General features: G+C 44.3%; 1 protein-coding gene across 4 annotated transcripts in view; it reads left to right on the top strand.

Moving 5' to 3' along the window:
* Positions 1 to 11,469: 11,469 nt before the first annotated feature.
* The window catches only part of CDK12 (cyclin dependent kinase 12), a 105,036-nt gene continuing 102,560 nt past the window's right edge, over positions 11,470 to 13,945 (top strand). For all 4 annotated transcript variants that reach the window (XM_060203576.1, XM_060203575.1, XM_007530940.3 and 1 more), the window contains exon 1: positions 11,470 to 13,107. In XM_060203576.1, coding sequence (XP_060059559.1) covers positions 12,059 to 13,107 — 1,049 coding nt within the window. In that variant the 5' untranslated portion in view covers positions 11,470 to 12,058. The remainder of the gene's footprint in view (positions 13,108 to 13,945) is intronic.

The raw sequence follows: 13,945 nt of genomic DNA, 5'->3' as shown, positions 1-13,945 counted from the left end.
TTATTATTATTATTATCTCCCAGTGTTTCCTTTTTTAATTCTTTTTTATATTAATTAATTTATTCCATTTTGTTGCCCTTGTTTTTTTATTTTTTATTTTATTTTTGTAGTAATTGTTGTTGTGATTGGATAGGACAGAGAGAAATGGAGAGAGGAGGGGGAGAGAAAGATAGACACCTGCAGACTTGCTTCACCGCTTGTGAAGCAACTCCCCTGCAGGTGGGGAGACAGGGGCTTGAACGGAGATCCTTAAACCAATCCTTGGGCTTTGTGCCACATGCCCTTAATCCGTTGTGCTACTGCCTGACTCCCTCAGTGTTTCCTTTTTATAAATTAAAATTAAAAAGAAAGACAGAGACAGTGGTCTGGGAGATGGCACAGTAGTAAAGCATTGGACTCTCAAGCATGAGGTCTCAACTTCAACCCACAGTAGCACATTTACCAGAGTGATGTCTGATTCTTTCTCTCCCTCCTCCTTTCTTTCTCATTAATAAATAAAATAAAAATAAAAAGTAAAAAGATGGCTGGAAAAACAGTGTAATGATTATGCAATTACCTTTAATCCCCCGAGGCCCCTAAACCCAGGTTCATTCACTAAGATCACCATAAACCAGAGCCATGCAGTGCTCTGGCCTCTCCCCTCCTGCTTTCTCTCTGTATCTCTCTCTATTCCTCATTAAAATAAAAATAAACTATTAAGGACAGTGGTGAATCACATAATGATTTTGCAAAGAGACATTCAAGCCTATGACTCCCAAGTCCCATGTTCAGTCCCCCACATCATCAAAAGCCAGAGCTTATAAGTGCTCTGAAGGAGGAAAAGAAAAAAAAAACTAGATGGTGGTGCACTTGATTGAGCACACTTGTTACAATAATTTTTTAAAATTTTTATTTATTGATTCATGAGAAATGATAGGAGAGAGAGAAAGAACCAGATATCACGCTGGTACATGTACTGCCTGGGATTGAACTCAGGACCTCATGTTTGAGAGTCCAATGCCTTATCCACTGTGCCAACTCCCAGACAGCTGTTACAATAAATTTTTAATGAGGTGGGACCAGAAACTTGATCTTGAAACCCACCCTCATTCTTTTTATTTTATTTTTTTTAACATTTATTTATTCCCTTGTTGCCCTTGTTTTATTGTTGTAGTTATTATTGTTGTCATCATTGTTGGATATGACAGAGATAAATGGAGAAAGGAGGGGAAGTAGAGAGGGGGAGAGAAAGATAGACTAACCTGCAGACCTGCTTCACCGCTTGTGAAGCAACTCCCCTGCAGGTGGGGAGCAGGTGGCTCGAACCGGGAACCTTATACAGGTCCTTGGGCTTTGGGCCACTTGCGCTTAACCCGCTGAGCTATCCCGCCCCACTCTCCCATCCCACTCCCCCGCCCCACTCTCCCACCCTCATTCTTGTAACACATACACTCAACCAAGTGAGCTACAGCTTGTCCCCTTAAATATCTTTAAAAATGTTTAAATTTATTCATAAAAAAGATAGGTGGAGAAAGAGAGAGAGAAAAAGAGCCATTACTCTAGTTCCTGTGCTGTTGGGGATTGAATTCAGGGCCTCTTCTTTGAAAGTCCGGTGCTTTATCCACTAAGCCACCCCCTGGGCCACAAAATATTTCATTTTATTTTTATTCATTTTTTGTTGGATAGAGACAGAGAGAAATCAAGAGGGGTGTGAGTGATAAGGTTCAAACGACCCCTGGGGCAGGGTGGTGGTGGAGCTGGTTGAGTGCATGTATTACCATGCACAAGGACCTGGGTTCAAGATCTAGCTCCCTACCTACAAGAGGAAAACTTCATGAGCAGTGAAGTAGTGCAGCAGGTGCAGCTGCCCTCTCTGTTCTATAAAATGAAATAAATAAAGCTAAAAACTAAAAAAAAAAAAGGGGGGATCGGACGGTAGTGCACCCAGTTAAGCACACGTGGCGCAAAGCGCAAGGACCAGCGTCAGTATCCCAAGCCCCTGGCTCCCCACCTGCAGGGGAGTCACTTCACAAATTGTGAAGCAGAAAAAAAAAAATTGTGAAGCAGGTCTGCAGGTGTCTTTCTCTCACCTCTCTGTCTTCCCCTCCTCTCTCCATTTCTCTCTGTCCTATCCAACAAGGAACACATCAACAACAACAATAATAACCACAACAATGGCAACAGAAGGGGAAAAAAAGGCTTCCAGGAGCCTTAGATTCATGGTACAGGCACTGAGCCCCAGCAATAACCCTGGCGGCAAAAACAAACAAATAAATAAATAAATAGAGTTGTATGCCTAAAACCACAGGTTCAACCTCCCACACTATCATAAGCCAAAGCTCAGCAGTACCCTGGTATATACTGTTTTTAAAATAAATGTTTAATTTTAAATGCTTCTTTTGGCAATTGGATGGTGGTGCATCTGGTTGAGAACATATGTAACAAGGCACAGGGACACGGGGTTCAAGTTCCTGCAGGGAAGAAAGCATCACAAAGTGGTGAAGCACTGCTACAGAATCATCTTTCCCTTCTTAATTTTTTAATACAAATTTAATTAATTTAATTTTAATACAAATCTTTTGCATAGCCATTATGCTGTCTTCTTAGCCTCAATAAATTAATTTTAAAAACTGGGGGCTGGGGAGGCCTGCGGTAGCGAAGCAAGTTAATCACATATGGTGCAAAGTACAAGGACCGGAGTAAGGACCCTGGTTCTAGCACCCTGCTCCCCCACCTGCAGGGGGTCACTTCACAGGTGGTGAAGCAGGTCTGCAGGTGTCTGTCTTTCTCTCCTCCCTCTGTCTTCCACTCCTCTCTCTATTTCTCTCTGTCGTATCCAACAACAATGATAGCAATAACAACAATAATAACAACAACAAGAGCACAAAAAAGGAAAAAATAGCCTCCAGGAGCAATGGATCTCACTGAGCCCCAGCAATAACCCTGGAGACAAAAAAAAAAAAATAGAGGCTGGCCAGTGGTGCTTAAATGCACAGGGTTGGAAGCACAAGGACATGCACAAGTATCCTGATTGGAGCTCCAGCTCCGCAGCTGCAGGGGAGGTTGGGGCACAAATGGTGAAACAGGTCTGCAGGCATCTCTCTTGCTCTCCCTTTTTTTCCCTTTATTGGGGGATTAATGTTTTACATTTAACCGTGATTACAATAGTTTGTACACGCATAACATTTCTCAGTTTTCCACATAACAATACAACCCCCATTAGGTCCTCTGGCATCCTTTTCCAGAACCTGTACTCTCCCCTCCACTCACTCCAGAGTCTTTTACTTTGGTTCAATTCTCTCTCTCTAGTTCTTTTGAAATATATATTTTTTATTTATTAATGAGAGGGATAGAAGGAGAGAGAGAAAGAACCAGATATCACTCTGGTACATGTGCTACCAGGAACTAACTTGGGACCTCAGACTTGAGAGTCCAACACTTTATCCACTGTGCCACGTCCTGGACCACTATCTTTCTCCCTCCTTTCTCAATTTCTGTGTCCTATCCGAAAAAATGGAAGAATTGGCCACCAGGAGCAGAGGATTGGTAGTGCCAGCATGGAGCCCCAGCAATAACCCTGGAGGCAAGCAAAGGACTTTCATGCTTGAGGCTCTATGGTCTCAAGTTCAATCCCCAGCATCACCATAAACCCCAGGTGAGCACTGCTATAGTCTTTGTATCTCTCTCTATCTTCTACTCGAACAAAACCCAGACCCTTTAAAAATTGAACTAAATTAATTTTTTTCACTTTTTTTTTTTTTTTTTTACCAGAGCACTGCTCAGTTCTGGTTTATGGCAGTGTGGGGGATTGAACCTTGGACTTGAGAGCCTCAGGCATGAAACATGAAAGTCTCTTTGCATAACCATTATGCTATACCCCACCCTAAATTAATTTTTATTTATAATTTATATACTTTATAAAGTGGAAACTAAATTATTATTTTTTAATATCTTATTTATTTATTAATGAGAAACATAGGAGGAGAGAGAAAGAGCCAGACATCACTCTGGTACATGTGCTGCCGGGGATTGAACTCAGGACCTCATGCTTGAGAGTTCGATGCTTTATCCATTGCACCACCTCCCGGACCACAAATAAATTAATTTTTAAAATAAACATAAAGGTTGGGCAATGGTGAACTTGGCTGAGTACACATGTTAGTAAGAGCAGGTACCCAGGTTCTAGCTGTCATTCCCCATCTAGGTCATGGGGAAACTTCAGGAGTGATGAAGCAGTACTGCAAGTGTCTGTCTTTCTCACCTCCATATCTACCCTTCCCTTTTCAGTTTCTCTCGGTCCTTTTAAATACAAAATAAAATAACGATCCTTTTAAAAATAAATTAAAATTTAAAATGTATCCATTTATTAATGATAAAGAGAACTAGATTATCACTCTGGCACATATGTTGCCAGGAATGTAACGCTTTATCCACTGTGCCACATCCCAGATTATGCTTGTTTTATTTAATTTTTAAAATTTGCTTATTGGCAGTCTTTGAAAAAAAAAAAAAAGAAAAAAAATTTACTTATTACAGACCCAGGTTCAAGCCCCTGGTCCCCACCTGCAGGGGCAAGTTCCAGGAGTGGCGAAGCAGGGCTGTAGGTGTCTCTGTTTCATTCCCTCTGTATCCCCCCTCCCCTTTCAAGTTCTCTTTGTCTCTATTAAATATATATATATATATATATATATATATATATATATATGTATTGATTGTGGTCCAGGAGGTGGCGCAGTGGATAAAGCATTGGATTCTCAAGCATGAGGTCCTGAGTTCAATCCCCGGCAGCACATGTACCAGGGTGATGCCTGGTTCTTTCTCTCTCCTCCTGTGTTTCTCATTAATAAATGAATAAAATCTTTTTTAAAAAGTGGGAAAGAATGTATCAAAAATAAATAAAATAAAATTTACTTGTGGTCTGGGAGATGGCTCAGTGGATAAAACCCTGAACTCTCAAGCATGAGGTCCTGAGTTCAAGCCCCAGCTGCACATGTACCAGGGTGATATCTGGTTCTTGCTTTCTCCTATCTTTCTCATTAATAAACAAAATCTAGAAAAGATTTTGTTTATTAATTTATTTTTATCTCATTTATTTATTAGATAGAGACAGAGATAAATTGAGAAGGGAAGGAAAGATAGATAGAGAGAGAGAGAGAGAGAGAGACACCTGCAGCCCTACTTCACCACTCCTGAAGCTTTCCCCCTGCAGGTGGAGAGCAGGGGCTTGAACCTGGGTCCTTGTGCACTTTAATGTGTGCACTTAACCAGGTGCACCACCACCTGGTCCCAATAGACAATTTTTTTTTTTTTTTTGCCTCCAGGGTTATCACCAGGGCTTGGTGCCAGCACTATGAATCCACTGCTCCTGGAAAACATTTTTCCCATTTTGTTGCCCTTGCTGTGGTTGTTATTGTTGTTATAGCTGTTGTTGCTGCTGGATAGGACAGAGAGAAATGGAGAGAGGAGGGGAAGACAGAGGGGGAGAGAAAGATAGACACCTGCAGAACTGCTTCACTGCTTGTGAAGCGACGACCCCCTGCAGGTGTTGAGCTGGGGGCTAGAACTGGTATCCCTGTGCCAGTCCTAGTGCTTGTGCCATGTGCGTTTAACCCACTGCGCTACTGCCCAGCCCCCCCAATAGACACAATCTTAAAAAAAAAATGGGCAGGGGTAGATAGCATAATGGTTATGCAAAGAGACTCTCAAGCTTGAGGCTCTGAAATCCCAAATTTAATCTCTCTGATATCTGATTACTGTAAAAAATGGCGACTAATCCCTAGCACTGCTAAAACGGTATCATCTGTTTTCCATCTACACCATGCCTCGGCCTCGCGTGAGCTTAATGTGCAGCTTGGCGATACGAGAATCCGGCATGAAGCCCAGCCAGTCTATCTTGTCTTTACTCTCGATCGCACCCTGTCATTTCACAAACATCTCATAAAAACTGCAGCAAAGGTGGGCGCGAGGAATAACATCATTGCAAGACTGGCCAGCTCCTCATGGGGCGCGAGCGCTTCCACACTACGATCATCATCTCTGGCCTTATGCTATTCCACTGCAGTATGGAATTGTGCCCCAGTATGGTTCCGTAGCCCCCATGTCCACTTGGTCGATTCCAAATTATATTCCTCCATGAGGATCATTTCTGGAACCATCCGTTCCACCCCGGTTCCATGGCTGCCAGTTCTTAGCAACATCGCCCCGCCAGATATTCGTCGGGATGCGGCATCATCTAAGTTCATTTCCCACGTCTATGCTCGACCGGACCTGCCAATATACGCGGATATCTTCGCCCACCCAGTCCAACGCTTGACGTCTCGTCACCCAATCTGGTCCCCTACGCCTACACTGAACTTCTCTGTTCCAGTCTCTTGGAAACAGAGCTGGCAGTCAGCTGAGGTCAAGAACAAACACCTCATCACAGACCCCTGCAAGCGTCAACCCGGCTTTGACCTAGCACGTTATGATTGGGCCCTCCTCAATCGCTATGGAACAGGCCATGGCCGGTGCGCCGCTATGTTCCATCGCTGGGGAGCCAGAGACGACCCGAACTGCCCCTGCGGCTCCAGACAGACTATGACCCACATAGTCAACGACTGCCACCTCTCCAGATTCAAAGGAGGTCTCGAAACTTTACATCAGGCTCAACCTGACGCTGTTGACTGGCTACGGAAGAAGGGCAAACGCTAGAAGAAGAATCTCCCATGCCACCATATGCCAGAGGGGGCAGTGCTTTGGTGTTTCTCTCTCTCTCTCTCTCTCTCTCTGCCTCTCTCTCAAAAATAAAATAAATAAAATATTTTAAAATTTTTACTGAGGACAATTTTCTTTTTTTTTAAGTTCTTTTTAAATTTATTTTTTTCTTTTTAAATTTATTTTATGTTCATTTATTTTCCCTTATGTTGCCCTTGTTTTTTTTTATTGTTGTAATTATTATTGTTGTTATTGATATTGTGTTGCCACCCAACTCCCTCCCTCTTTCTTTTTTTTTTTTCTTTTTGAGAGAAATTCAGAGAGAGAGGGGGAGAGATACAGAGAGAAACACCAGAGCACTGCTCAGCTCTGGTTTATGGTGGTGTTGGGGATTGAACCTGGGATTTAGGAGCCTCAGGCATGAGAGTCTGTTTGCATAACCATTATGCTATCTCCCCCGCCTTCCCTCTTTCTTTTTTCTTTCTTTCTTTCTTTCTTTCTTTCTTTCTTTCTTTCTTTCTTTCTTTCCTTCCTTCCTTCCTTCCTTCCTTCCTCTTCCTTCCTTCCTTTCTTTCATTCTTTCACTAGAGCACTGCTCAGCGCTGGCTTGTGGTGGTGCTGGGAATTGAACCTTGGACTTTGAGCCTCAAGCATGAGAGTTTTTTTTGCATAACCATTATTCTAGCTACCCACCACCCAAAATTTACTTATTACATAGGATAGATAATTTCACATGAGGCAGAGAGAAAACAGAAGGAGAAAGAAAAGCAACCAGAACATGTTTCCAGCACAGGGATTGAAACAGGAACTGGGATTGGGCTGTGGCGCAGAGGGTTAAGTGCAAGGATCCTGGTTCGAGCCTGGATTTTGAATTTGAGCTATTTCCCACAGTTGCAAAATTTTCATTTATTTCTATTATTATTTAAATACTTATTATTATTTTTTTAATGTAGAGATGAAGGGAAGACAGAGAGGAGGAGAAAAAGACAGACATCTGCAGACCTGCTTCACAGCCTGTGAAGCAACTCCCCTGCAGGTGGGGAGCCTGGGCTTGAACCTGGATCCTTACCCTGGTCCTTGCGCTTTGTACCACGTGCGCTTAACCCGCTGCACTACTGCCTGCATCCCTTAAATATTTATTTTAATGACAGAGATAAAGAGAAAAATAGAGATAGGGTGAGAGAGAGAGAGGGAGAGAAGAAAGTACTGCTTGCCTCTGGTTTATGGTGGTCCTGGGAATTGATCGTGGGATATCAAAATCTTAGGCATGAAAGTCTTTTGCATAACCTTTTGGCTGTCTCCCCAGCATTTATTTATTCTTTATAGACAGGGAGAGACAGTGAGAAATAGTGAGAAAGTCATCTCAGCACTGCTGCACCACCCATGTATAGAGCTCCCCTAGTGCTTGTGCATGATGCTTTCATGTGGTGTACTGCAGGGACTCCAGCCATGGATGCTGTGCTCTACTGGGAGAGTTGTCTTCCAGCACTGAATCTGGGGCTATCTGTGAAATAGGTGTGAAGAAGCAGTAAAGTAGGACAGTAGTTAAGCAGGAAAGCCCAGATTTTACCATTTTTGAAGACATGGCTTTTAACTTCTGAAATGAGGTGCATGTACCTTTTTTTTTTTTTGAAATTATTAAAGCTAACCCTCTATAGGAACCACCTAGGATCCCCCTTCTCAGGAACAGCTTCACCAGTGGTGGAGCAGTCCTGTGGTGTGTCTCTTGTTTCTCTTCCTGTCTCTGATACTGAAAATAAGAAGAGTGTGGTATGGGATAGTGGCTCAGTGGATAAAGTGTTGGACTCTCAAATATGAGGTCCTGAGTTTGATTTCTGGTAGCACATGTACCAGAGACGTCTGGTCCTTTCTCTCCCCCCACCTCCTTAATAAATATATAAATAGGGAGTCGTGCGGTCGTTCAGTGGGTTAGCGCAGGTGGCGCAAAGCTCAAGGACCGGTGTAAAGATCCCAGTTAGAGCCCCTGGCTCCCCACCTGCAGGGGAGTCACTTCACAAGCGGTGAAGCAGGTCTGCAGGTGTCCCTTTCTCTCCTCCTCTCTGTCTTCCCCTCCTCTCTCCATTTCTCTCTGTCCTATCCAACAACAACAACAATAATATCTACAACAATAAAACAGCAAGGGCAACAAAAGGAAATAAATAAAATAAAATAAATATTAATAATAATAATAAAAATTAAAGAAAAACAACAAGGGCAACTAAAGGGAATAAATAAATAAATATTTTTAAAAATTAAAAATATAAATAATATTTTAAACGTAGGAAATCAAGAGAGAGTCAGTCACTGGGAAAACTTTGTGTACATCAGGTGTAGTGGAGATGTAACCAAAAAATAGACAAGAAAGAGATTGAAAGTATATTAGAAAATAAATTAAGAAAAATAGATATGTAGAAAACAAAGAGAAGTGGAATGTACAAATACAAGTTTGCATCAGAACAAGGTCAGACTACTTGTCCTGTGTAGAGTGGAATATTCAATCCCATGAACAGTGTACCTGCTAATTGAAAATGTCAATGTTATTGATAGTGTTGGGTTGTAAAATCTCCTGTAGTTGTAGTTGTAACTACAGTAGCTAACTAACTGTTTGAATTTTCTTCTGCACTTCTTGGCTTGCTTGCTTGTGCTTATAGACCTGGAATAGAAGGGTAGGAGTAGATAGCATAATGATTATGCAAACAGACTCTTATGTCTGAGGCTCCAAATTCCCTGGTTTAATCCCCTGTACCACCATAAACTAGAGCCGAGCAGTGCTCTGATAAAAAAAAAAAAAAAGGCTTGGAATAAACAATAAAAGGCAGTTTAGGGGGCCTGTAGCTCAATGGGTTAAGCACACATGACACCGGCATAAGGATCGAGGTAGGAGCTCCAGGTTCCCCACCTGCGGGGGTGGAAAGGGTCGCTTCACAAGCAGTGAAGCAGGTCTGCAGGTTTCTTTCCCCTGTCTTCCCCTCCTCTCTCGGATTTCTCTCTGTCCTATCCAACAGCAATGACTGTAATAACAACAACAGTGATAAACAAGAAGAGTAACAAAAGGGGAAAAAATAGCCTCCAGGATCAGTGGCTTCTTAGTGCAGGCACTGAGCCCCAGCAATAACGCTGGAGGGAAACAAACAAACAAACAAACAAGGCAGTTTATCCATGGTTTGGGGCTAAGCACTTTCTGTAGAGCATTCCAGTCTCTGGCCCACTGGTAAAATAAAATTCTCCTCTTTTCTGCCCATTGTGGTCTCCATCTCATTATTGGCTGTAACACAACTCTCCTGGGGTCTGGAAGGGAGAAGGTATTTTGCCCAGGAGTACGAGATTTGGAGAGGACGGGTGGTGATGTACCTGGTTGAGCGCACATGCTAAGTTACATTGAACTACGACCTGGGTTCATGCCCCCAGTCCCCACTTGCAGGGGCAAAGCGTCGGGTGAGTGGTGGCGCAGGGCTGCAGTTGTCTCTCTCTCTCCTTCTCTGTCTCCCCCATCCTCTCAATTTCTGGCTGTCTCTATCCAATAAATAAAGATACATATATTTAGGGATAAAGTATTGTACAATAAAAGAGAATGCTGGTCAGGGGTAGACAGCATAATGGTTGTGCAAAGAGACTCATGCCTGAGGCTCTGAAGTCCCAGGTTCAATCCCCTGCACCACCTTAAGTCAGAGCTGAGCAATAATAATAATAATAGTAATAATAATAGTAATAATAATAATAAAGTTAAAAAAATAAAAGAATACTTTGGATTTGGTTGAAATAGCCTCATGTTGAACCTCTGTTTTATTGATATTTTCTTTTTAAAATATATTTTTAAATTTTCTTTTAAATTTTTTAAAAATTATCTTTATTTCCTTACTAGACTCAGGCAGAAATTGAGAGGGAAGGGGGTGATAGAGAGGGTGCAGACAGACACCTGCAGTACTACTTCACTTGTGAAGCTTTACCCTTGCAGGTGGGAACCAGGGGCTTGAACCTGGGTTCTTGAGCACTGTAACATGTGAGCTCAACCAGTTGTGCCACCACCCGGCCCCCAATTTTCTTTTTTTTTATTTAATTAATTTTTTTTTAATTTCTTTTTTTTTTTTCCTTTTAACCAGAGCACTACTCAGCTCTGGCTTATGTTGGTGCGGGGGATTAAACCTGGGACTTTGGAGCCTCAGGCATGAGAGTCTGTTTGCATAACCATTATGCTATCTACCCTCCGCCCCCAACTTTATTTTTATTTATTGGATAGAGACAGCAAGAAATTGAGAGGGGAGAGGTGATAAAGAGGGAGAGACAGACACCTGCAACCCTGCAACCCTGCTACACCACTAACAAAGCTTTCCCCCAGCAGGTGGGGCCTCATACCAGGTCCTTGTGCATTGTAACGTGTGCATTCAACCAGGTGAGGCACCACCCGGCCCCTATTATTGTTATTTTCCAAAGTACAGTTCAGTTCTGGCTTATGGTGGTGCGGGGTATTGCACTTGGAACTTTGGAGCCTCTCTTTGCACAATCGTGTGTTTTCTACCCCTGCCTTGATATTATTTTCATCTGGGTAGTTAAGTCAAAATAAAGGATAGTATGCAAAAATTATTTTGCACTGAACTCACGAAGTATTTGTTCAATGAGTTATCCATAAAGTTTTGAACAGAAAAAAAAAAAAACGCTCTGCATTTAAAGCTTAGGTCAAATAGGAAGCCAGGAGCATATCGCGTTACTTGGTGAAGTATCATTGAAAGGTGAAAGGGTATCAAAACATCGCGTGATTCAGCAGAATCTCGCGAGATTCTCGGATATTGTCCCCCCTCCCCCTCTTCTCCAAGTGCCGTTTCGGTTTAACCTAGTGTGTGACTGGATGAGGGAGGGAATGTGTGAGGTGTTGAGCTGAGAGTGAGGTAAACGGAGAGGCTCCCTCAGGAGCAGGGGGCGAAAGAGACGCGAGCGTGGAGGTTGCGGAAGCCTGCGACAGGAAGCTGCTTCGAGGCGGGCTGCCGGATAGGGGAAGGGGCCGCGCAGTCCTCACAGGGCCCCGGAGCCGGAGTCGGGCCCACAGCTCCGGACCGGCGGCTTCCTGCTTCCTCGACCTCCCCGACGCCCGGACTCGAGGACTGGCTCGGTGCGGGGAGGTGGGGAGACAGACTCCACCTGCCGCCAGGAGTCTCGCAACTCCACTGCTGACGAACTCACGCTTCTCTCCAGGCTCCTTCACCCCCCCGCCTCATGTAGGAGTGAGGCGAGGGTTCCGGAGGGAGGAGGAGCCTGGGCCGCCGACCCTTCCCTCCCCAACCCCTGTGAGGGCGCTGTGGTAGGCGTGGGGTTGGGGTCGGGGGGGAGGGTGGGGGCTACTTTTTGGAGTATTGGGGAACTTTTTCCCCCTTTTGAGGCCAGTGTAAAGGTAATGCCCAATTCGGAGAGACATGGGAGCAAGAAAGACGGGAGTGGAGGCGCTTCTGGAACTTTGCAGTCGTCTTCTGGAGGTGGCAGCTCAAACAGCAGGGAGCGTCACCGCCTGGTATCGAAGCATAAGCGACACAAGTCCAAGCACTCGAAAGACTTGGGCTTGGTGACCCCCGAGGCAGCATCTTTGGGCACAATAATCAAACCTCTGGTGGAGTATGATGACATCAGCTCTGATTCAGATACCTTCTCTGACGACATGGCCTTCAAAGTAGACAGGAGGGAGACTGATGAACGCCGAGGAACGGATCGGGGTGACCGCCTGCACAAACATCGGCACCACCAGCACAGGCGTTCTCGGGACTTGGTGAAAACTAAACAGACCGAAAAAGAAAAAAAGCAGGAAGTCACCACCAAGTCGGGATCCACGAAGGATCGGCTATCAGGAAGTTCAAAGCGTTCCAATGAGGAGAATGATGACTCTGGGAAGGCACAGATATCCAAAAGCAGCAGCAACAAGGAATCCAGGTCAGCCAAGCTCCATAAGGAGAAGACCCGGAAAGAGCGTGAATTGAAGTCTGGGCACAAAGACCGGAGTAAAAGTCATCGGAAAAGGGAAACACCCAAAAGTTACAAAACAGTGGACAGTCCAAAACGCAGATCTAGGAGTCCTCACAGGAAGTATTCTGACAGCCCCAAGCCCGATGATAGCCCCTCGGGAGCTTCTTATGGCCAAGATTATGATGTGAGTCCCCCAAGGTCCCACACCTCCAGCAATTACGATTCCTACAAGAAGAGCCCTGGGAGCACCTCCAGGAGACAGTCAGTCAGTCCGCCCTACAAGGAGCCTTCCGCCTACCAGTCCAGCACCCGGTCTCCTAGCCCTTACAGCAGGCGACAGAGGTCTGTGAGTCCCTACAGCCGGAGACGTTCCTCCAGCTATGAAAGGAGCGGCTCCTACAGCGGGAGGTCGCCCAGTCCCTATGGACGACGGCGGTCTAGCAGCCCTTTCTTGAGCAAAAGGTCCTTGAGTCGGAGTCCACTTCCCAGGTGAGTTCTTTGTCCAGCGGTTTGCACTTTCGAGTAGGTGAGTGAATCTGGTCTCTTCACAAAGGAACTAACTCCTCAAGGTAGGTACTTCCCATGGCGGGCTTTGCATTTATAGATATCGGATGATACAAAACTTGGGCTGCTTCTGCTAACTGAACACACGGACTTAATCCTTGTTCCTAGAGCTACCCATTTGTCTTAAGTACTTCTTTTTCCTTTTTCTCTTTCTTTCTATTTACTTTTATTTTTTTAAAGATTTTATTTATTCATGAAAATAGAAGGAGAGAGAGAGAAAGAACCAGACATCACTCTGGTACATGTGCTGCTGGGGGTTGAACTCAGGACCTCATGCTTGAGAATCCAATGCTTTATCACACTGCGCCACCTCCCGACCACTTCTATTTTTTTTTTTTTTTTACCACATCACTACTCAGCTCTGGCTTATGGTGGTGCTGGAACTGAACCTGGGACTTTGGAGCCTCAGGCATGAGAGTCTCTTTGCATAAGCATTATGCTTATCTCCCTTATGCCCTCTTTTTCTTTTTACCTGAGCACTGCTCAACTCTAGTTTTTGGGGTGCTGGGTTTTGGACCTGTGGTCTTGGAGCCTTAGGCATGAAAGTTTTTGACAAGCTATCTCCCCAGTCCCATCTTGGGTATTTAAAAATCTGCGCCTGGGCGGTAGCGCACGGGGTTAAGCACTCATAGTATAAAAATCTCCATGGTGTTTGTTCTCAAGACTTAAACTTTATTGGAGATTTGAGAAATCATAAAATTTTGGGAGTCGGGTGGTAGCGAAGTGGGTTAAGTGCCCTTGTCCACGAAGCCCAAGGACCAGC

Source organism: Erinaceus europaeus, chromosome 12 (assembly GCF_950295315.1).
Source record: "Erinaceus europaeus chromosome 12, mEriEur2.1, whole genome shotgun sequence".
Lineage (NCBI taxonomy): Eukaryota > Metazoa > Chordata > Mammalia > Eulipotyphla > Erinaceidae > Erinaceus > Erinaceus europaeus.
The sequence above is the reverse complement of the archived record's forward strand: the minus strand, read 5'-3'. Positions and strand labels throughout refer to the sequence as shown.